The sequence below is a fragment of the Borostomias antarcticus genome (assembly GCF_949987555.1).
Source record: "Borostomias antarcticus genome assembly, chromosome: 32".
NCBI classification, from domain to species: domain Eukaryota; kingdom Metazoa; phylum Chordata; class Actinopteri; order Stomiiformes; family Stomiidae; genus Borostomias; species Borostomias antarcticus.
The window spans coordinates 5,608,998-5,629,690 of record NC_140265.1 but is presented as its reverse complement, the minus strand read 5'-3'; the positions used below and the strand labels follow the sequence as shown (position 1 = coordinate 5,629,690).

The 20,693-nt window shown below is 53.4% G+C and overlaps 3 protein-coding genes across 3 annotated transcripts in view; 1 reads left to right on the top strand and 2 right to left on the bottom strand.

Annotated features, from left to right (window-relative positions):
* The window catches only part of raph1b (Ras association (RalGDS/AF-6) and pleckstrin homology domains 1b), a 15,812-nt gene extending 7,637 nt beyond the window's left edge, over nucleotides 1-8,175 (top strand). Inside the window, 4 exon segments of the mRNA XM_084460430.1 lie at nucleotides 348-468; nucleotides 853-989; nucleotides 3,006-5,876; nucleotides 5,878-8,175. Coding sequence (XP_084316556.1) covers nucleotides 348-468; nucleotides 853-989; nucleotides 3,006-5,876; nucleotides 5,878-6,045 — 3,297 coding nt within the window. The 3' untranslated portion in view covers nucleotides 6,046-8,175.
* Nucleotides 8,176-8,182: 7 nt separating this feature from the next.
* On the bottom strand, nucleotides 8,183-13,310 carry spp2 (secreted phosphoprotein 2). The gene is made up of 6 exons (XM_084460431.1): nucleotides 13,165-13,310; nucleotides 12,474-12,601; nucleotides 11,368-11,490; nucleotides 9,792-9,908; nucleotides 8,568-8,598; nucleotides 8,183-8,457 (listed from the first exon to the last, which is right to left on the bottom strand). The coding sequence occupies exons 1-6, from the start codon at nucleotides 13,214-13,216 to the stop codon at nucleotides 8,354-8,356; spliced, it is 555 nt and encodes a 184-aa protein (XP_084316557.1). The 5' UTR covers nucleotides 13,217-13,310; the 3' UTR covers nucleotides 8,183-8,353.
* A 1,673-nt stretch (nucleotides 13,311-14,983) lies between these two features.
* Nucleotides 14,984-18,032, bottom strand: alg11 (ALG11 alpha-1,2-mannosyltransferase; the record flags this gene model as incomplete). The annotated part of the gene is made up of 5 exons (XM_084460416.1): nucleotides 14,984-15,376; nucleotides 15,677-16,236; nucleotides 16,366-16,731; nucleotides 17,625-17,837; nucleotides 17,986-18,032. 5 exons carry the CDS (start codon nucleotides 18,030-18,032, stop codon nucleotides 15,093-15,095), a joined length of 1,470 nt encoding a protein of 489 aa, XP_084316542.1. The 3' UTR covers nucleotides 14,984-15,092.
* Between the last annotated feature and the right edge of the window lie 2,661 nt (nucleotides 18,033-20,693).

Here is a 20,693-nt window from a genome sequence, read left to right as displayed (position 1 = left end):
CATCGCCATTAACCGCCTGTGTTGTTGTTGTGTATTTACCGCCTGTGTTGTTGTTTATTAACTGCCTGTGTTGTCGTTGTTATTTACCGCCTGTGTTGTTGTTGTTTACTAACTGCCTGTGTTGTCGTTGTTATTTACCGCCTGTGTTGTTTATTAACTGCCTGTGTTGTTGTTTATTAACTGCCTGTTGTTGTTGTTTATTAACTGCCTGTGTTGTCGTTGTTATTTACCGCCTGTGTTGTTTATTAACTGCCTGTGTTGTCGTTTATTGACCGCCTGTGTTGTTGTTGTTGTTGTTGTTGTTTATTAACCTCCTGTGTGGTCGTTGTGGTTCTGTGGTGGTGCAGTATGGGAAGCAGCTGTACGGGAACTACCAGGAGGCCATGAAGCGCACCGAGGCAGCTCACGACTGGTCGTCCCTCTCCACCTCCAGCCTGCGCTCTGGGTCCAGCTCAGCTAGCATCCAAGGTCAGTAGCTACACGCCTAACCCTAGCCCTACCTCTAACCCCCAGCCCTAACCCCCAGCCCTAACCCTAGCCCTACCCCTAACCCCCAGCCCTAACCCCCAGCCCTAACCCCCAGCCCTACCCCTAATCCCTAACCCCAGCCCTAACCCTAACCCCAGCTCTATCCCTAGCCCTAGACCCTAGCCCTACCCCTAACCCCAGCCCTACCCCTAACCCCAGCCCTAACCCTAACCCCAGCCCTACCCCTAACCCCAGCCCTACCCCTAGCCCTAGACCCTAGCCCTACCCCTACCCCTAGACATAGTGACATAGACTTAGATAATAGTGTCTAAAACGGACATGCGCAAAAACCTCAATCTAACGTGCGCTCTCTCTCCCTGTTAGAGTCCCAGTCCAACCACTCTGGCCAGTCGGACAGCGGGATGGACTCTGGCTCCTCCCACGGGCGCTCCCAGAGCGTGGTCAGCTCCATCTTCTCCGAGGCCTGGAAGAGAGGCACGCAGATGGAGGAGAACACTCGGGTGAGACCCCTCTCTCTCTCCCTCCCCCCTCTCTCTCTGCTGTGTGCACCTATCCCTCCCCACCAGTGGCGATTGCTCCTATAAGCCAGGGTAAGCCTGGCTTACCCATAGAAATCCAAATAAAACTTGATTTTTGCGCCTTCTTTCAGTGAAAGAAGGCACGAAAATCGACTTTCGGACTGTTTTTGACTTAAATGCGTCGTGTATTCTGCCATATCGCTTCATTTTCATCCGTGTTCAGCGTTTTGGTAGTGCTCCGTCGCCCCCTACAGGCCTCGTTACATCTTACTAGCTCGTTATTCACTTAACATTGTAGGCCAGGTAAAAGGATTCTGGCTTACGGAAATCAAGACCAAATGAAAAATCAACCAATCAAATTAGCCCACACATACAAAACCGCGAAAAATGTCATCAGTCGAAATGTAACCTAATCTGTAATTTGTCAGAATGCTTAAAAGTGGGCGTAGGGTAAGCCAGCTCTCGAAGTGCTTACATTGGAATTCCCATTGACATTTTAACATGGGGACGGTTTATCCAATTAAAACTTGTCATGACTGTCCCGTCATTCACTTGGCTGTCAATCACCCGAGGATAGCCTGGTGACGGAGGCTAGTTAATCACAGTCACGTTAGCTATCTATCAATCTATCGGTCTGTCTGTCTGTCTGTCTGTCAGAGACAGACCGACAGACAGTAGCTAGCTAGCTAGCTAGCTAGCTACTGGCAGCGATTAACATGGGAAACGGAGATCTAGATCATTGTTGAAAAATGATTTCACAAAATTATCACCAGCTCAGATGATTGATTGCTGGGATGGTGGATTGGACTAACGATTGTGAGGGCAACCAATGTTTGAGTCCATGGCTGTGGAGTTACACTTTCACTACTCGGGACTTGGACAACATGCATAATTTGGATTTAACTTGCAAAACAGTAAGAGAAGGACTCATAAATGAAGTGGATTCAACCGGATTGGGTTATGAGATAAGGAGGTGGAGATTAATTATGAGTGGTTAATACAGTCATGAAATGATGGAACGGATCCTCCGGAAGAGACGCTAACGTACAGTATATCTCAACGAGCTATCTAGCTGTCTAATAGTTGTACTGTATGTCGGCCTACACTTGGAAAAGTAAAACAGTCATTTATCCTCTTGCACTGCCAAACGCCCACTTGCTCAGCTGTAATTCTTATCGACAGGCGAAACGGGAGCGTTGTGAATTACATAAACATGGAACGTCATCAGCAATTTTAGGATCGTCTAGCGCTCTCTAACGACCGAGTCCCCTAGGCTATGTGACCGTCAATTCGCGCCGTCCCCTCTGGATTTAATCAGGGTTCGAGAGCGTGGACTTGAGAAAGCGAGCGGCAGGGCCAAGTGGCAGTCCGGCGTGTTGTGCAGTGGTGACTGCCCTGTCATTTGGTCTGGTTGTGTCAGCAGGTTTGCTCTCCTTCTCTTCGTGCGTCAACTGTCCCTTTGTGACCCTCCTCTTCGTGCGTCAACTGTCCCTTAGTGACCACTGTTATTATCGCCAAGCTGATAACTATTAACTAGGCTATATCCATTAAGATATGCCTACTACTCAAACTCCTAAATCACCTGTTTGATGTTTATAATGTGAATTGAACGCAGCGTTACAGTGTAGGCCTCTTCCTAGAGTTTTTTTTCAAAAGCCTCCGGATATTCCCGTCTACACTAGAAAGCAGCTCCGGATTTCTAGCGCCAAATCGCGGCTCCGGTCGCATCCAAAGGCCGGGTTCGAGGGAGGTTGGTTTTGGCTGGGGTAACTGCTCAAGGGCCCTTCTGGTGCCTAGAAACCTCCCGTCAGGGCATGTAAAAATGGGAGTGCTTCGCTGGCTTTGGCGTACCCGGGGCTAGGACCCACCAGACGCCACTGCTCTCCACGCTGCCGTCCGACGCTCTCTGTGGGCGAGCTCTGGGAACTCTGGGAACTCTCACGTCAAGGTCGAGTTGGTTTGACCTTTTGTTTCGTCTCCTCTCCTCTCGTGTTCCAGATAAGGATGGAGTCCAACCGAGCGGCCACCCTGCCCCACCCTCCCCACGCCCACCGGCAGCCTCAGCAACTGGAGGCCCCCACCCCGCCGCCACCACCGCACCAGTCCCAACCCCAACCCCAGCCCCAACCCCAACCCCAGCTCCAGCTCCAGCCCCAACCCCAGCCCCAACCCCAGCTCCAGCCCCAAACCCAGCCCCAACCCCAGCTCCAGCCCCAAACCCAGCCCCAACCCCAGCTCCAGCCCCAACCCCAACCCCAGCATCAGTCCCAACCCCAGTATCAGTCCCAACCCCAATCCCAGTCCCAACCCCAGCCCCAACCCCAACCCCAGCATCAGTCCCAACCCCAATCCCAGTCCCAACCCCAGCATCAGTCCCAACCCCAACCCCAGCCCCAACCCCAACCCCAGCATCAGTCCCAACCCCAGCATCAGTCCCAACCCCAACCCCAGTATCAGTCCCAACCCCAATCCCAGTCCCAACCCCAACCCCAACCACAACCCCAGTATCAGTCCCAACCCCAACCCCAACCACAACCCCAGTATCAGTCCCAACACCAACCCCAACAACAACCCCAGTATCAGGCCCAACCCCAACCCCAGTATCAGGCCCAACCCCAACCCCAACCCCAGTATCAGGCCCAACACCAACCCCAACAACAACCCCAGTATCAGGCCCAACACCAACCCCAGTATCAGGCCCAACCCCAACCCCAGTATCAGGCCCAATCCCAATCCCAGTATCAGGCCCAAAATCATCCCCAGCCACCTCACCAGTACCAGCACCACCCCCGGCCTCTCCAACAGCCTCAACAGCCTCCCCAGACTCACAGCAGCTACACCCACGCCCCCCCGAGCCCCTCCCCCCCGCCGCCGCCCCCTCCTCCCCCTCCCCCTCCACCCCCTCCCCCCCCGCCCCCCAGCGTCCCCCACCACTCCACACCCACCGTCTTCCCCAAGTACAGCACCATCCGCCGCCTGCAGAACGCCAACCAGGCCGCGGCCAATCAGCACAGGCCCCACCCGGCGGCCCAGCGGCCGGCGTCGCCCCTCGCCCCGCCCCCTCCCGCCCAGGCCGCCGTCAGAGCGTACCACGCCGCCGGCATGCCGCCTCCCCCTCCGCCGCCGCCCCCCCCGCCCCCCTCCATGCCGGCGCCGGGGTCGGCCATGGCCGTCCTCAAGCTGGGGCCCTCCGGCCCGGCCGCCCCGCCCCCCCAGTTCACCCCGCCCCCTCCGCCGCCCCCCCCTCCGCCCCCGCCGCCTCCGCAGAGCAACGGCACGGCTTACCCCCCCCCTCCTCCTCCTCCCCCTTCTCCGCCTCCTCCCCCGCTAGCCCCGCCCCCCGCCAGCCTCTGCCTCCCCCTCCAGCCTCCGGCCCCGAGCTTCCCCAGCCCCCCCCAGGACCTCTCCCCCGACACCGGGATGACAGAGTCCCTCCCCCCTGCTCCTCCGCCCCCTCCTCCTCCCCCGCCCCCTCCCCCCCCTCCCCCGCCGCCCCCCCAGCAGCTCCTGGCGCCCGCCCCTCCCCCTCTCCCGCAGCAACAGTTCCCGCCCCCTCCCGCCCCGCCCCCAGCCCCGCCCAAGACCTTCTCCCCCGGCTTCCACCCCCACGCCGCCGCCCTGAAGCCCGTCTCCCCCGTCTCCCCCTTCCCTCCGGCCCCGCCCCCGCCTCCCCCGGGACCAATCAAGAAGCAGCATAGCTTCCAGATAGGCCACACCCCCAACCAGCCTCCGCCCACCCTGCCTAAGCAGCACAGCCTCTCCAAGGCCGCGCCCCTGTCCTGCCACGCCCCGCCCGCCACTTCCCTGGTCAAGCAGCTGGCCAGCCAGTTCCCGGGATTCCAGGCCAATCACGTGGACGGCCTCAAAGCGCCCCTGTCCCCCCCCGCGGTGAAGGCCAAACCAAAATGGCAGCCGGGGGGGGGTCCGGCCCTGCAGCAGTCTCCTCCGCCCCCCGAGTTCCCCCCTCCGCCCCCCGAGAGCGGCCTCGCGTTCCCCGCGCCCCCCCCTCCCCCGCCGCCCTCTGCCCCGGTCACAGGCCCCACCCCTCCGCCTCCCCCTCTCCCCCCCGCCGACCTGGACTCCTCCCCCCTGCGGAGGTCCCCGTCCGGCCCCGCCTCCGGCTGGGGGGGCCGGAAACCGCCCCCGGCCCCCCAGAGGAACTCCAGCATCAAGTCGGACTCCTCGGATTCCTACCAGGAGTCCAGGAGGAACTTGCTGAGCAAGTTCGCCCCCAACTCCTCCTCCTCGCCTCCTCCCCTCGCCACCTCCTCCTCGGGATCCCCCTCCAAGGACTCCTCCTCCTCTTCTGGCCCCCCCGCGCCTCCTAAACCGGGCAAGCTGAACCTGGCCCACCTCCCCCCAGCCCTGCAGGCCAAGGTGGGCCAAGCCAGGGGGTCCGGCTCCGACTTCCCCTCCCCCCCCCCTCCGCCCGACCTCGCCTTCTTCCCCCCTCCCCCGCCCGCCTCGGAGCTCCTTCCCCCGCCCCCCCTCCCCGCCGACGGCCACGGCGGCGCCCCCAAGGTGGCGGTGGTCAACCCGCAGCCCCAGGCCGCGCCCGCTCCCCCGCCGCCGGCTCTCGGCAACTCCTGGGGGAAGGGCTCCCTGAAGAAGACCCCTCCCCCCACCCTGCTGCGACGCAACGCCACCCCGGAGGCCCCGCCCCTGCCGCCCCCCGCCGCCCACCAGGGCCCGAACCCTCCCTCCCTCCCCCCGCCCACCTCCCCCAAGGGCAACTTCCTGGACGACCTGCACAAGACTCTGAAGAGGAAGTCGGTGGGCCGGCAGGGCTCGCTCACGTCTTCCCGCCTGTCCGGCCGGCTGGAGGCGTCAGCACCAGCGCCAGCGGGGACCATGGACGACATGGCGCTGCCCCCCCCCTCCCCCGGAGCTGCTCCTCGACCAGCAGAGGCAGTCCGGCGGGGGCTACGCGTCCGGGAACATCTCAGGCTATGCAACGCTGCGGCGAGGGGACGCCCGACGTCCCCCCCCGGCCCCGCCCAAACGAGGGGACGCCACCAAACTGACGGGCGAGTGCTGAGGGGGAGCGGCCGCCCGACGTCGACCGGAGCTGTGCTTCCTGGGTGGGAGTGGCCTGATGTAGAGACTCCGCCCCCTTCGTGTCCCCGTTGTAATAATGATGTTGATTGAATAATCCGCCGTGTAACAATACCGAACCGAAACGCCAAACAAACGTATCGGCTTCGCCAGATGTTTGTGTGTGCCACGTATTGAGAAAAAACAGAATAACTTCAGGATTTATTTGCATTGGTACTGCATGGACCCTCTGTAAGGACAAGCTGTAAAACATGAAGCTCTTTGTGTGTGTGTGTGTGTGTGTGTGTGTGTGTGTGTGTGTGTGTGTGTGTGTGTGTGAGAGAGAGAGAGAGACAGAGATTAGTAACCATTAGGAAGGCCTTTCTGGAAACATGGATTGTTTTTGTTTTTATATGAAATTATTTAAATGATACATAAAAGGATTTCCTTATTTTATAGTTATGTTTTGATAGCTGGCGAGCGACAGGCGAGATCGATATGTTTTGGCGAGCGAAGAGAGCATTTGTCGGATAGATGTGTGCGATGGAGGTAATCGAAGGTTCCCACGCTCGAGGTCGCCTGTATTTCTACGATGTTGTGTCTTGATCAATGTGCTTTAATTCAGAACCTATTCAGAAAGCCTTATTTCACAAAAGATTGCACATGCTTCTCGTCTCGAAACGGAAAGAGGACCCCCCTCCGAACGCTCAACAGAACCATGGACTGTGCATCTGGACACGACGAGTGACTGTGATTTTGAAAAGAACATTTTTAGCGTTGTATTTCGTTTTCTTTTTTTTATTTAAGGCGTAGAACGTGTGGCTTAAGCGAAGACGTCGAGGAAGGATGGAGGCAGGGTGTGTTGTGTGTGTCTCTGTGGGCCGTGTGTGTGTGTGCGTGTGTGTGTGTGCCGTGGGCTCGTTCCGGGACCTGTTGTGCTTCTTTCGTAGCTGTACAATTCTGGCTGCTGCTCCTCCTCCTCTCCCCCCCCCCCGGGTCCCTGACTCCGCCTTCTTTTCGTCACATGACCTCAATCCCAGAAACGTCATGTGCAGAACGATCGACCGTCTGGTCAGGAGGGGCTGGTTTCAAACGGCTTATTGTTTGCTTCATGTTTAGAGCATCGGACGACGCCGTCGTGTTTAGGATCGTGTGGCCGAATTCCTCTGACGAGATTCTCGTCTGGCCGGCGTAAGACTTGTGTGTTGTTTTCGATTCTGTGCTTATTCTAGAACCCGACTCCGTGGCCTAAACAGCCCAGCATGGCGACCACCATTCTCTCTCTCTATCTCTCTCTCTCTCCCCTCTCTCTTTCTCTCTCTGTCTCTCCCTCTCTTTCTCTCTCTCTCTCTCTCTTTCTCTCTGTCTCTCCCCCTCGTTCTCTCTCTCCCTCTCTTTCTCTATCTCTCTCTCCCTCTCTTTCTCTCTCTCTCTGTCTCTCCCCCTCTTTCTCTCTCTCTATCTCTCCCTCTCTTTCTCTCTCTCCCCCTCGTTCTCTCTCTCCCCCTCGTTCTCTCTCTCTCTCTTTCTCTCTCTCTCTCCCTCTTTCTCTCTCTCTCTCCCTCTCTTTCTCTCTCTCCCTCTCCCTCTCTCTCCCTCTACCCTCTCTCTTTCTCTCTCTCTCTCATGGCGACCGCCCCCTCGGTCGGTCGAACGCCATCACCGATCCGTTTGGAAATGGACACATCACACTGATTCTGTGGGCTAGACTGCTGATTGGAACACAAAACCTTAGGTTTCACATAAGGAGAATCATTGATGTTGTTTTTCTTGCAGCAATGGCTTCTGGTGCCGATGTCTCCGCAAACCCAAGGGGTTCGAGTTTTACTACACCTGACAAGGCGTGGCCAGTGTACTGGTGAACCATCACTACCGTAGACCATTCAGAGGTCGTAGGGTCACGTTCTCTGGCTCGTCCGCTGAGTTTGGTGGAACCGGGAGGCTGTATGTTTTCATATCATCCAGGTTGTAACAGTACGTCTCGGTGAAACAGGCATTCCGTTATTAAAGTAATCAGATTCTGGGGCCAAATGAAATGAAGAAAACGGGGGGGGAGACGCAGACGTAATGTTTCCTCTGTCTTGCATATAAACCGAAGATCACAGTATAAATGTTCAAATCATACCTCATCATGTCTGGCGTCTCTTTTGTTCATAAGGTTTTAATCAATCTGGTCCCACCAGCTTACATGAATGTACAACAACAACAAAACAGTCAGCAATTCTTCCTCAGGCTCTGTTCACCGTCAGTCGTTGAATGTGGAGCTTCGCTCGAACCTTGAACCTTGACCTTTCCGTGGGTGTCCAGTCGCCTCATTCCAGACGGTTGCTGAAGTCGTCTCCCCGCGGTTGGGTCTCAACTTCCTGTCTGTGGACGGGTCTCCTTGGAGACGGGGGCGGAGCGAGGAGGGCGGGATCTGGGAATATGACTCGGGGTTTTTAGGAGATGATTGACGGGTCAAGTGAATCATATAAGGTGAATTCTTGTTTGGATGTTTCTTGCTCTTCGACCGACACGCTTACTCACCCCTGTTCACGAACGTGCGTCTCGTCGAGATCTGTTGATAAATAATCCAGAGTTAAAGACGATGGACCCTGTTGTGTGTTTGACCCTTTAGATCAATTATGTCGTTTTGCTGTTTAGGACTAGTTTGACTTCCGTACTTTCACCCTGCGTTTGACCACCACCGCCTCTGTGGTCCAGCCTGACCCTCTGACACTCCATCTCTCCTCCTCCTCCTCCCTTTCTCCTCCCCTCTCCCCTCTCCCTTCTCCTCCCTTTCTCCTTCCCTCTCCCCTCTCTCCTCTCCCTTCTCCTCCTCCCTTTATCCTCCCCTCTCCCCCTTTCTCCTTCCCTCTCCCCTTCCCCCCTCTCACCTCCTCCTCCATTCCCTCTTCCCTCTCCTTCCCCTCTTTCCTCCTCCTCCCTTTCTCCTTCCCTCTCCCCTTCTCCCCTCTCTCCTCCTCCTCCCTTTATCCTCCCCTCTCCCCCTTTCTCCTTCCCTCTCCCCTTCCCCCCTCTCACCTCCTCCTCCATTCCCTCTTCCCTCTCCTTCCCCTCCCTTTCTCCTTCCCTCTCCCCTTCCCCCCTCTCTCCTCCTCCTCCCTTTCTCCTCCCCTCTCCCCTTCCCCCCTCTCCTCCTCCTCCCTTTCTCCTCCCCTCTCCCCTTCCCCCCTCTCCTCCTCCTCCCTTTCTCCTTCCCTCTCCCCTTCCCCCCTCTCTCCTCCTCCTCCCTTTCTCCTCCCCTCTCCCCTTCCCCCCTCTCCTCCTCCTCCCTTTCTCCTCCCCTCTCCCCTTCCCCCCTCTCACCTCCTCCTCCATTCCCTCTTCCCTCTCCTTCCCCTCTCTCCTCCTCCTCCCTTTCTCCTTCCCTCTCCCCTTCCCCCCTCTCACCTCCTCCTCCATTCCCTCTTCCCTCTCCTTCCCCTCTCTCCTCCTCCTCCCCCCTCTCTCCTCCTCCTCCGTTTCTCCTCCCCTCTCCCCTTCCCCCCTCTCTCCTCCTCCTCCCTTTCTCCTTCCCTCTCCCCCTCCCCCCTCTCTCCTCCTCTCTCTCTCCTCCTCCTCTCTTTCTCCTCCCCTCTCCCCTTCCCCCCTCTCTTCTCCTCCTCCCTTTCTCCTCCCCTTCCCCCCTCTCTCCTCCTCCCCCCTCTCTCCTCCTCCTCCGTTTCTCCTCCCCTCTCCCCTCCCCCCTCTCTCCTCCTCCTCTCTCTCTCCTCCTCCTCTCCCCCCCCTCCCCTCTCCCCCCCTCACCTCCTCGCTGCTGGACTCTGAGCTGGAACTGGAGCTGTGGTCCAGACCGCATCTCAGGGACAGCAGCTGGGCGAGCTCAGCGGAGACACGCACACGCGTGGAGCAGGAGCTGGAAGACTGAGGGGGGGGGAGAGGGGGGGGGGGGACCAGTTAAGTAGCGCGACCTTTAACCCGACACACTCGCCACATCAGGACGGTCTCACCAGGCGAGCGTGACGGGGAACCAAAAAGATGATCGGGAACAAAGATGAAACTGTCCTTTAAAGTGCATGTGCAGTGTAGGGCTGGGTTCCAAAAATCGATTCAGAATAAAATGATTCAGAATCGATTCATGAATCCCAAAATCGATCTTTTATTTCATGAATGAATGAATAAATGAAGGAATGAATAGTTCATTCATTCATTCAATGATTCATTCATTCATTCATTTTTGGAAATCAGTATCGATACCCAGCCCTAGTATTGATGTGTTGCATAACTTGGCAGTCATGTAATTAAGGTTACAGCTAAAAAAAACAGGTTTTAGTAACAATAACCGAATCAATATTGAATTGAATCGTGTAATAATAGATTCTGAACCTTGTGAATCGGTATCGAATCGATTCTTGAAATTCGACTCGATACCCAGCCCTAGTGGTGTCGATAAACAGCATGTTACTGAATACCTTCAAAAGCTACAGTTTATTATCATACAGCCTACTGTACATTAACAGGACAGATGGTGATGGTGTCAGAAATGTCCAGCTGATGAGACCTTCGATTCTGGTCTGTTCTGTCCTGAGAGAGCTCGAATCAGAAGTTTGATTTGATTTGACCCGTCCGTGCCAACATCAACAGTGGGTGGGCGTCGGTCAACAACGACTCGGAGTCCGTTAAAACAACAAGGATTTGAAATGAACCCCGTAACCTCATCGATGTCCTACCCCCCCCAGCTAGCAGGGAACGTTCCCACAACATTGGCAAACATTCCCAACACGTTCTGCTAATGTTTTCACATTCTTGGAAAAAATTTTTAGAACAAACGATTGCTAGCTGGGACAAGCTCTCGTACAATGTGGTGATACGTTTAGCAGATCTCTCTTCCTAACGGTAGAATACTTCCTGGTCGAAGTGAAGGCTCATGGGACGTGATCCAGGGGGGGCTCGGCCAAACCTCCAGCAGCAGAGGTCAGTGGCTGCGTTCCGAATCGCATACTTCTACTACTTACTACCAGTACCTACTACAGCTGCCCTTAGAAAGTACGTACTTTGCAAGCAGTAGGCATCCAATTGGGACATACTACCTTCCGTCGCTGTCCGTAACGCGACATTCGTCTACAGCTGTCACGACTCGCACATGTGACGCACATTTCCGCTGCGCACAGGATTGTGGGTCAGAATAGTCAGAAAAGCCTGCTGCAAAATGCAAAATGCGACCGGATGTAGTAGGACATCCTGGTATTTTTGGCATACTGCATGTGGCATACTATGTATTGGGACATACTACATCCTGTTTTGGCGTACTATATAGTAGGGTAGTATGTGATTGGGAACGCAGCCTGTGTCTCAGAGGTCTGTGTCTCTCGTCTGGTCTCACCACAAAGAAGCCGGGTCTGAAACCGCAGCTCTGTGGATCTTCTCTGGAGCTGCTGGGGCAGATGGTCTCTTTAACACCAAAGGAGATGATCAGGTCGTAGGTGTTCAGACCCGTAGGGACAGCCTGCAGGAGAGACAGAGGACATGGGACACGTTTACCATCTGGATCGCTGCACTTATATAGCGCTTTTCCACCTTAGCGGCACTCAAAGCGCTTTACAATGGCCTCTCATTCACCCATTCACACACACATTCACACACCAATGGCTGTAGCTGCCATGCAAGGTGCTAACCTGCTCATTGGGAGCAATTTGGGGTTAGGTGTCTTGCTCAAGGACACTTCGACATGTGGACAGTCGGAGCTGGGATTCGAACCACTGACCCTTCGATCACTGAACAACCCGCTCTACCAACTGAGCTACAGCCGCCCCACATGTCCCTGTGTGTACTAGTATGGCAGTTGTCAAGTAATCCAATCAAACTCTTTTCATACACACATGGAGGTCTTTGGGTGATGCAGCCATGATATGAATAGTATGGAATAAGATATATATCTTATAATAGTAATCAGCAGGAAAACAACAGATTAGAAGGGCAGCACTCACACATGCATGTTCATATTTTGATTGATCTTTCACAACTGTAGCCTACAGATGAATAACCATAGGTATGGCACGTTTACAGTATGCTACAGTTTTGTAATCTCATCGTCTTCTGACACTACATGGAAGACGTACTAGTGATGTTATCATTCGCACAAAATATATAATTAGGATTCTCTGTATATCCAGGGCGCCCCTGTAGCCGGGAATCGAACCCTGGTCCGCCGCGCGAAGGACTAGCCTTCATATGGGGCGCACCTTACCCGGGTTCGATTCCCGGCTCGGGTCCTGTGCCGCATGTCCTCCCCTCTCTCTCTCTCCCACATTTCCTGTCTCTCTCGACTGTCCTATAACATTAAAGCTGAAAAGCCCTAAAAAATATCTTAAAAGAAAAAGGATGCTCTGTATATTTGTTACTTATCAAGCGCTTCCCTAAAACTCCAAGCGGACATGGGCTGTATGGTGATTGGTCCATGGGCCACGGTGTCCCGGTCCAGAGTCTCACCTTTGACACGGACGCACGGGTCACCCGGTACAGGCGGTCGACAGCAAACATGGCGTTGACATCAGCCAGAGCCACTCCCAGCGCCCTGTCCGCCATGGACGCCAGCTCGGACTGGTACAGGGGAAAGCCTGCAGGGTCGGAGGTCAAAGGTGGTAGGTGAAATATGAAAATATTTACTCAAAAATGGCCCTGTTTAAATATTTTTTTCAATAAGAAAAGGGCACTTTTATGACAATCGCATTAAAGTCGCACTGAAATGAAAAAAGCATTCTGTCCCATTTTGGTTCACATAATTGGTCATAGTGTTCACCTATTCAACCATGTATGCCAAAATAATTACAAAATTCTACTTTTGTTGTAATCTTATATCAAAGTATATAATTTCTTACCTCCTGGAAAACGGTAGGTCACGTGCAATGACGACAACAGGTACCTTAGATTTTAGGCCAATAATCTCACAACATCCACCCGTCAATCAACGCTATCCTTCTATCGAATCTGTCTAAAGTTCTTAAAACCCGTCCACTTGTCAATGTTTCAATCAAATTCCTCTAAACGCATGTCCCGCCCTCATGGCTTGTTTGCGTCGGAAATACGTCAAACTACGCAAGTTAGATGATCTCAAACGTCCGTTTCAGTGCGACTTTAAAAACATGTCCTCTATTCCTGAGGGGGATTGTGGGTAACTTACCTGAGCAGAGCAGCGACTGCAGAAACACCGTAAGGAGAACGCACCACTTCATCCTGTCCGTCAACAAACTTCTGAAGCTCAGTCGTCCACCCGCCTCCAGTATGTACCAGTACGGTCCACCGAGGCCTTAAATACACGGCCTCGTCCGTCCCTCTCTCTGTCCCCTCCCCCTGGACATGGCACTGACCCGTCGTCCTGTTTCAGTGCCAGCTGTCCAAAGGTATCTGACCCAAAGCGCTCTTTATTAGGCTACACCACGAGTTCAGTCCGAGTCTACACAAATACACACCTGCTTTCTGATAGATGGGCTTTAAATGAATCATCAAATGAGTGAATTAGCCAAATAAAACGGTTTTTATAACATACTTCACTTTCTTGATGAATAGAAGTAAGGAAAAACTTCTAGGGCTTAAAATGTCTTTATAAAACCTCAGCAAGACAGATCTATTTGATCCTGTTCTATAAACCTGCTGGTCCTCCTCTCACCACAGCTGTCCTCTCTCTGTCTCCTGGTCTCTGTCCTCTCTCTCTCTGTCTCCAGCTCTCTGTCCTCTCTCTCTCTCTGTCTCCAGGTCTCTGTCCTCTCTCTCTCTGTCTCCTGGTCTCTGTCCTCTCTCTCTCTGTCTCCAGCTCTCTGTCCTCTCTGTGTCTCTGTCTCCTGGTCTCTGTCCTCTCTGTGTCTCTGTCTCCAGGTCTCTGTCCTCTCTGTGTCTCTGTCCTCTCTCTGTCTCCTGGTCTCTGTCTCCTGGTCTCTGTCCTCTCTCTGTCTCCTGGTCTCTGTCCTCTCTGTGTCTCTGTCTCCTGGTCTCTGTCCTCTCTCTCTCTCTGTCTCCTGGTCTCTGTCTCCTGGTCTCTGTCCTCTCTCTGTCTCCTGGTCTCTGTCCTCTCTGTGTCTCTGTCTCCTGGTCTCTGTCCTCTCCTGGTCTCTGTCCTCTCTCTGTCTCCTGGTCTCTGTGTCTCTGTCTCCAGCTCTCTGTCCTCTCTGTCTCCAGGTCTCTGTCCTCTCTGTCTCCTGGTCTCTGTCCTCTCTGTGTCTCTGTCTCCTGGTCTCTGTCCTCTCCTGGTCTCTGTCCTCTCTCTGTCTCCTGGTCTCTGTGTCTCTGTCTCCAGCTCTCTGTCCTCTCTGTCTCCAGGTCTCTGTCCTCTCTGTCTCCAGGTCTCTGTCCTCTCTGTCTCCAGGTCTCTGTCCTCTCTGTCTCCAGGTCTCTGTCCTCTCTGTCTCCAGGTCTCTGTCCTCTCTGTCTCCAGGTCTCTGTCCTCTCTCTGTCTCCAGGTCTCTGTCCTCTCTCTGTCTCCAGGTCTCTGTCCTCTCTGTCCTCTCTGTCTCCAGGGGCCTCAGTTATAAAACCTTGCTCAGGATTCTCTTACTAAGGGTTGCAGACATCCGCAGGTTCTAAAAGGTACGAACGATTTCCCCATTTAGAACGAATGACGGCAAACAGGGCAGCAAAGAAGCGCAAGCGGCTCATGAGCCACTCGTCCTCATTGGTCAGTAGGTCTAGCGGCTCATGAGCCACTCGTCCTCATTGGTCAGTAGGTCTAGCAGCTCATGAGCCACTCGTCCTCATTGGTCAGTAGGTCTAGCGGCTCATGAGCCACTCGTCCTCATTGGTCAGTAGGTCTAGCGGCTCATGAGCCACTCGTCGTCATTGGTCAGTAGGTCTCGCCGGTCCCTGAAGACTCGCTCTTTCCGAATTCCTTCATCCACATCATCCAACAATAGTACATATAAAGCAGCCATTGAGCGTCATAACGCCTTTTTATACCACAGACATGATTACAGGTGCGATCGTCATTGACAATATATGAACCACAAATTTATTTGGAATGTGTCCTCGAACCGTGAAAACATGGTCAACGGAAGTGATCGCGACAGGAGAAAGGATCAATAAGCGACATGTCCATGTATCCATCCATCCATCCATCTCTCACGGCAACAGTGCTTCCATGAGGGGGTCCGTGGCGGCCAGGAAGCCGGCCTCGAACTCCCGGTCGGAGAAGCGAGCCACGGACCGCCGGGCGTTCCGGATTAAATCCAGGCGGGCCAAAGGCGCCAGGGCCAGGGCGGTTTCCATGGCGTCCGCGTAGTCGTCCTCTCCGTCGGCCAGGAAGCCCATCCGCCCGCCCTCGTAGGGGACCATGATGTCCCTCTGGGGGCCTCCGGACTTGTGAGCCACGGTGACCGCCCCTGCCGCCATACACTCCACCACACCTAGGGACAGAGGGGACAGCTGGCAGGTGACATGCAAAGGGACTTGTCCTTTTTATTATTATTATTTATTCATTTTTAAGATATTTTTTAGGGCTTTTCAGCTTTAATGGACAGGACAGTGTAGAGAGACAGGAAATGTGGGAGAGAGAGAGGGGAGGACATGCGGCACAGGACCCGAGCCGGGAATCGAACCCGGGTCCGCCGCGCGAAGGTTCCTTCATATGGGGCGCGCCTTACCCGGTGAGCTACCGGGGCGCCCCAAAGGGACTTGTCCTGTATGTGGGGTGTGTTTATGCTCACCTATGCCGAAGTGTTGGTTCCGCATCGTATGTAAGGCGACGGTCGCCTCCGCCAGCTCCCTCTTCAGCTCCTCGAAGGGGACGTTCACCTTAAACGCCACCCTGTCCGCCACACCCATCTCCATGCACCGCCCCCTCAGCATCAGCACCCTATCCTCGTCCTCCTGGTTCCTGCAGCCGCCAATCAGAACCAGCCTCAGCCCCCCAAGCTCCGCCCCCCCCCTCCTCTCCAGCAGCTTCCGGAAAGCCCTGATCTGCAGCTCGTGGTCCTTCTCTGCCCGGAACTGACCGACGGAAACGATGGAGCGACACTTGCGGTCCCCTCTGTCCACCAGCGGGGCGTCCAGGAAGGCGGCGACGTCACAGGGCGGGTAGACCAGGCGGGTGCGGTCGGGGGAACGCCACAGGGCCAGGATGTGCTCCAGGGTCGAGGTGGAGTTGACCATGATGGCGTGGCTGCAGGAGCCGGCCAGGCCGTAGAGCAGGGCGAACAGGCAGTAGGACAGCGCCTTGACCGCGCCCAGGAACAGACCGCTGGAGATGTAGTCAGTGTTGTTGAACCTGCGGATCAGGAACAGTGGAGGATCGGATAATAATAGTCGCCGTTGTCAATGAATTAAGTCACAATTAAATTAAAAAAAGAAGATAAAGATAAGAAATCATGTTTGGGGAGAACAGTTTGGTGTTTACCTGGGGTTCCTCTCCGGCACCGCGGAGAGCTGGTCGATGCTAACGGCGGGGTGGTGCACGTAGCTAGCCACCCTGCACCCTCCTAGGTAGCGGAACAGCGGCAGGGTGAAGGCGTATCCCGCAGAGTCTACGTACAGGTCTGGGACCAGCTTTACCAGGGCCTCGCAGCCCAGGAGGACGGAGCCAACGCTCTGCCCCAACAGGGGGAGGTGAGGGAACATCTCCAGCAGCCAGCGCTGCCTCAGGAACACAAACTCGACCGGCCGCGGCAGCTGGACGTCGAAGCGGCGTCGCGCTCCCTCCAGAATCTGCCGCCCGCTCACGCCCAGGTCACCGGTGTAAACCACCAAGGACACGTCTGGGTACCTACAGTACACACACGGGAGGAGGGGGACGGGATTATTTCGTATGAATATGAATGAAGCAACATGAAATCCCAGTATTGTGGCGACCCGCTTTTTGTGTTCTGTGTTCTTGTGTGCTAGGCTGCGTTATGATCAAGTCTGGTTGGGATAGAAGGGGGAAGTGTGTATCTCACACTGCTGTTCTCGGCACTCTCTCTCGTCTAGTCTCCGGGTTGGGTTGAGTTGTCCAGCTAGCAGGTTTGGAGCTGATTAATTAACCTTGTTTTGGCGTCTAGGCTGCAGCCAAAAAGTTCAATCACTTAAATAAACCCTGCCTAGACTTCCTGTCACCCCTGACCCAGTTCACCCAGGTCATTACAGCATGCGGGCTAATCTCATACTAGACATCACGTGAGCCTAACAATCTGTCCCCATTCTGTCCAAGTCTGGTGATAGTAAGAGTACTTTCAAGTGTGCGTGTGTGTGTGTGTGTGTGTGTGTGTGTGAGAGAGAGGGAGAGAGAGTGAGTGTGTGTGTGTGTGTGTGAGGGTGCGTGCGTGCGCGTGTGTGTGAGAGAGAGAGAGAGTGAGTGAGTGTGTGTGAGCGTGTGTGTGAGGGTGCGTGCGTGCGTGTTTGTGTGTGTGTGTGTGTGTGTGAGAGAGAGAGAGAGAGAGAGAGTGTGTGTGTGCATGTGTGTGAGGGTGCGTGCGTGTTTGTGTGTGTGTGAGAGAGAGAGAGAGAGAGAGAGAGAGAGAGAGAGAGAGAGAGAGAGAGAGAGAGTGTGTGTGTGTGTGTGTGTGTGTGTGTGTGTGTGTGTGTGTGTGCATGTTTGTGAGGGTGCGTGCGTGTTTGTGTGTGTGTGAGAGAGAGAGAGAGAGTGTGTGTGTGTGTGTGTGTGTGTGTGTGTGTGCCTACCTGTTCTGCAGAGCTCTGAGGGCGGACCAGAGCACCCTCTCCCCGCCGCCCCCCGCGGTGCAGTACGGATGGAAGAAAGCCACCGTGGGTCTCCCGTCGCGAGCTCGCCGTGCGTTCCGGTTCGCCCGCAGCCACGCGCGCACGAGCAGAACCGCGAGTCCCGTGAGAAGCACGCAGAGAAGCACCGGCGGTAGCAGCAGAGACCACAGCAGCCTGGGGAAGACATATGATGTGACACACAAGAATCAAACTGCTATAAACAACCAGCTTAAATCGTGCTAAGCAGCTAAAGGCAGCTGCGAGCTAGACTCTCCGTATTCAGAATTGACATGTTCTTATGTAGTAAGGGTTGGTACTTTACGTTGTTAGTTCACATAAGCAGAGGACCAGTTCACCATGAGCAGACATTTCGACTATGAACCTCCTCCTCCTCCTCTTCTTTGATATTGCAGCAGTCAGACTAGCTAGACACCCGTATGCTGCCCTCTGCTAGCCGATCTAATCATTGTTCTTTAACCCTTTTAATACGACCACGTCACCGGCAACATTTTAAAAATATACAAAATCAAAAACAAAAAAATATTTTTAAACAAAAACAAATATTTAATAATATTCAAAAAATATCTAACAAATCTAAAAAATTCCTCACTCCACGTCACCGGCAACATTTTAAAAATATACAAAATCAAAAACAAAAAAATATTTTTAAACAAAAAAAAATATTTAATAATATTCAAAAAATATCTAACAAATCTAAAAAATTCCTCACTCCAACACTTGCTGAAAGCTGAGAAATTGCGCTTTCTAGTATTATAGGGAAAATCCAATTAATATTCGAAATGTTGTCACTTTATTTTCAGGGTTAAAAGGGTTAAAGTGGAGAGTAGCTTCCACTTAGGGCACGTACTTTGTCTACTACGTAGTAGTAGTTCTAGCTCGTAGGCTTAGGGTCACATATTCTCTGTATCAATTTCCACTTCCTGTGTATCGAGGAGGGGGCTACTGTGTGTGTGTGTGTGTGTGTGTGTGTGTGTGTGTGTGTGTGTGTGTGTGTGTGTGTGTGTGTGTGTGTGTGTGTGTGTGTGTGTGTGTGTTTGACAGGGCTGAGAAGGTGATAGATGAGTTGAAAGTCACTGTTTTTTCAGAGATACCCAAGAAAACCAGTGCGGTCTTTTAGTAGGAAGGAACGTTTTGAGTGCCAATTCGCCATATTGGACAGGTATCAATATGTTGGGTTCCAAAACTTGGATGGGTTGGGATTGGCTAGCAGGGAATGTTCAGCCCAGTGTTAAGGAAGGCTCAGTGTTATCACCAGCTGACCATCTCTTTCCTGGCTTGCTTAATAAAGACCAGCTTCTCCAAATCTCGTTCACTGTTCACAACAGGAGGACAGTGGTTTTGGCTCCAGTGGCCCAGAGACATGTCAGACTCTCAGACTGCCCGTAGAGAGGCCGCTGGTCAGGGCTGATGGCGGGCCGGGGTGGGGGGGACCACGCTGACCATGTGCGTCTGTTCAAACAGGCCTGTGTTCCACTTCCACCGCTGTCCTTTGTCCACTGTACTTACAGTATGTAAAGGGACTGTCCAGAACATGGCGTGTCCAGGCCGTGTCAAACTGGTCCAAACACCACCTCCGTATCACACTAGCACAAACACTGGCTGTGTTTCTATGCCCCTCTTCTCATGGCAAAAATAAATCCTGTAATGGATTTTTAACTGATCTAGTCAAAAAGGATTTGCCAAGATTCGCTCAAACAGGTTAAGTCTGGTTTATTGAGAAAACATACGAGCGCAAAGACTTCAGGACAACGCACATGAGTGGTTTATCCAAGTTAAGTGCCGCAGTCTGGTCTTGCGCGGCCTTATATTCAAGCAAAACACAGGTACGGCGCTTCCAGGATGTGATTGGCTAACCCATTGCACGTCATATTAAATGGCAGGCGTCATCAACAGTGGTCGAGAATACAGACACGTGACATGAGAAAAGGCGGTAATTTCTTGAAAGGACAAAGGATGGTTATTCTGGAGTAGACAACGTCTAGGTGTGTTGACCTCCTGGAGGTCATCCTGTCATGAATTAGGTTAGCACAGCTATGTGAAAGGTTGAGGGAGGTGGTGAATTACAAAAGGAGGTGATGAAACTACAATTTCTATGACAATCAATATCTACGTTTCCCTACGTCCTCTTCACGAGGACAATGTTACACTTTTGGTAAAACATGTAATTACCTCCGCCCCAGCGAAGCACAGGGCGAGAGGTAATGTTTTCGGGGAGGTGTGTTGGTTGGTTGGTGTTTGGTTTGTTCTTTAGCAGGATTACACAAAAACTATCAGACTGATTTTCATGAAACTTGGTGGAGGAGTGATCATGGTCCAACTTAGAAACATCAATCAATCAATCAATCAAAGCTTTATTTGTAGAGCGCATTTCATACCCAGAGGCAACACAATGCGCTTTACAGAGAACAAGGGAGGTGGGCATACGACCCACTCTCTACATATTCCAGAGGGAAGGAAAAAAACAGTAATCACCCGGGGGCCAGATAAGTTAGCTGTAAAAATTCTTCCCTGACCCCTCTCAACAAGGCGATCGAGCAAGCTCCAGGAGTATGTTTGTCTACCGGCTAAGAACATTTATAAAGCAATACATTACATTAAATTACATAATATAGAAACATAGCCAGTCATTCACCATTGACTTTTGGGACCCCCACCCCCATTCATTGTCAATAGCGGGAATTGAAAAGGACATACTGTATCCCGAAGTGGAAAGCACAACATGTCCTACTCGCACACACGTGCACAGAGCCAGGAAATGCATTAATGGGTGGAAATCACCATTTCTAGTTCCTTCTGCATCCAACGTACCCACCCAGCCCTATAATCTCCCATCTCCTTATCCTTGAGACCCGACTGATATCAAGCTAAATTGTCCAGGTCAGTTATTTTCAGTCTCAATTGATGCCTCTGACTGTAGCTGTTCAGTGGCGTCCTCCAAAAGTAAAATGTAACTTATAAACAAACAAGTCTACCCAAATCAATACGGTTCTCTCCCTGCCCCCAGTTTTG

Coding starts and splice junctions, on each gene's coding strand:
- spp2 (XM_084460431.1), bottom strand. CDS start 13,216: ATGAAGTGGTGCGTTCTCCTTACGGTGTTTCTGCAGTCGCTGCTCTGC. Junction 9,909..11,367: donor TCAGACCCGGCTTCTTTGTG/GTGAGACCAGAC, acceptor CCCCCCCCTCAG/TCTTCCAGCTCCTGCTCCAC. Junction 8,599..9,791: donor CAGAGTCCAGCAGCGAGGAG/GTGAGGGGGGGA, acceptor ATTTATCAACAG/ATCTCGACGAGACGCACGTT.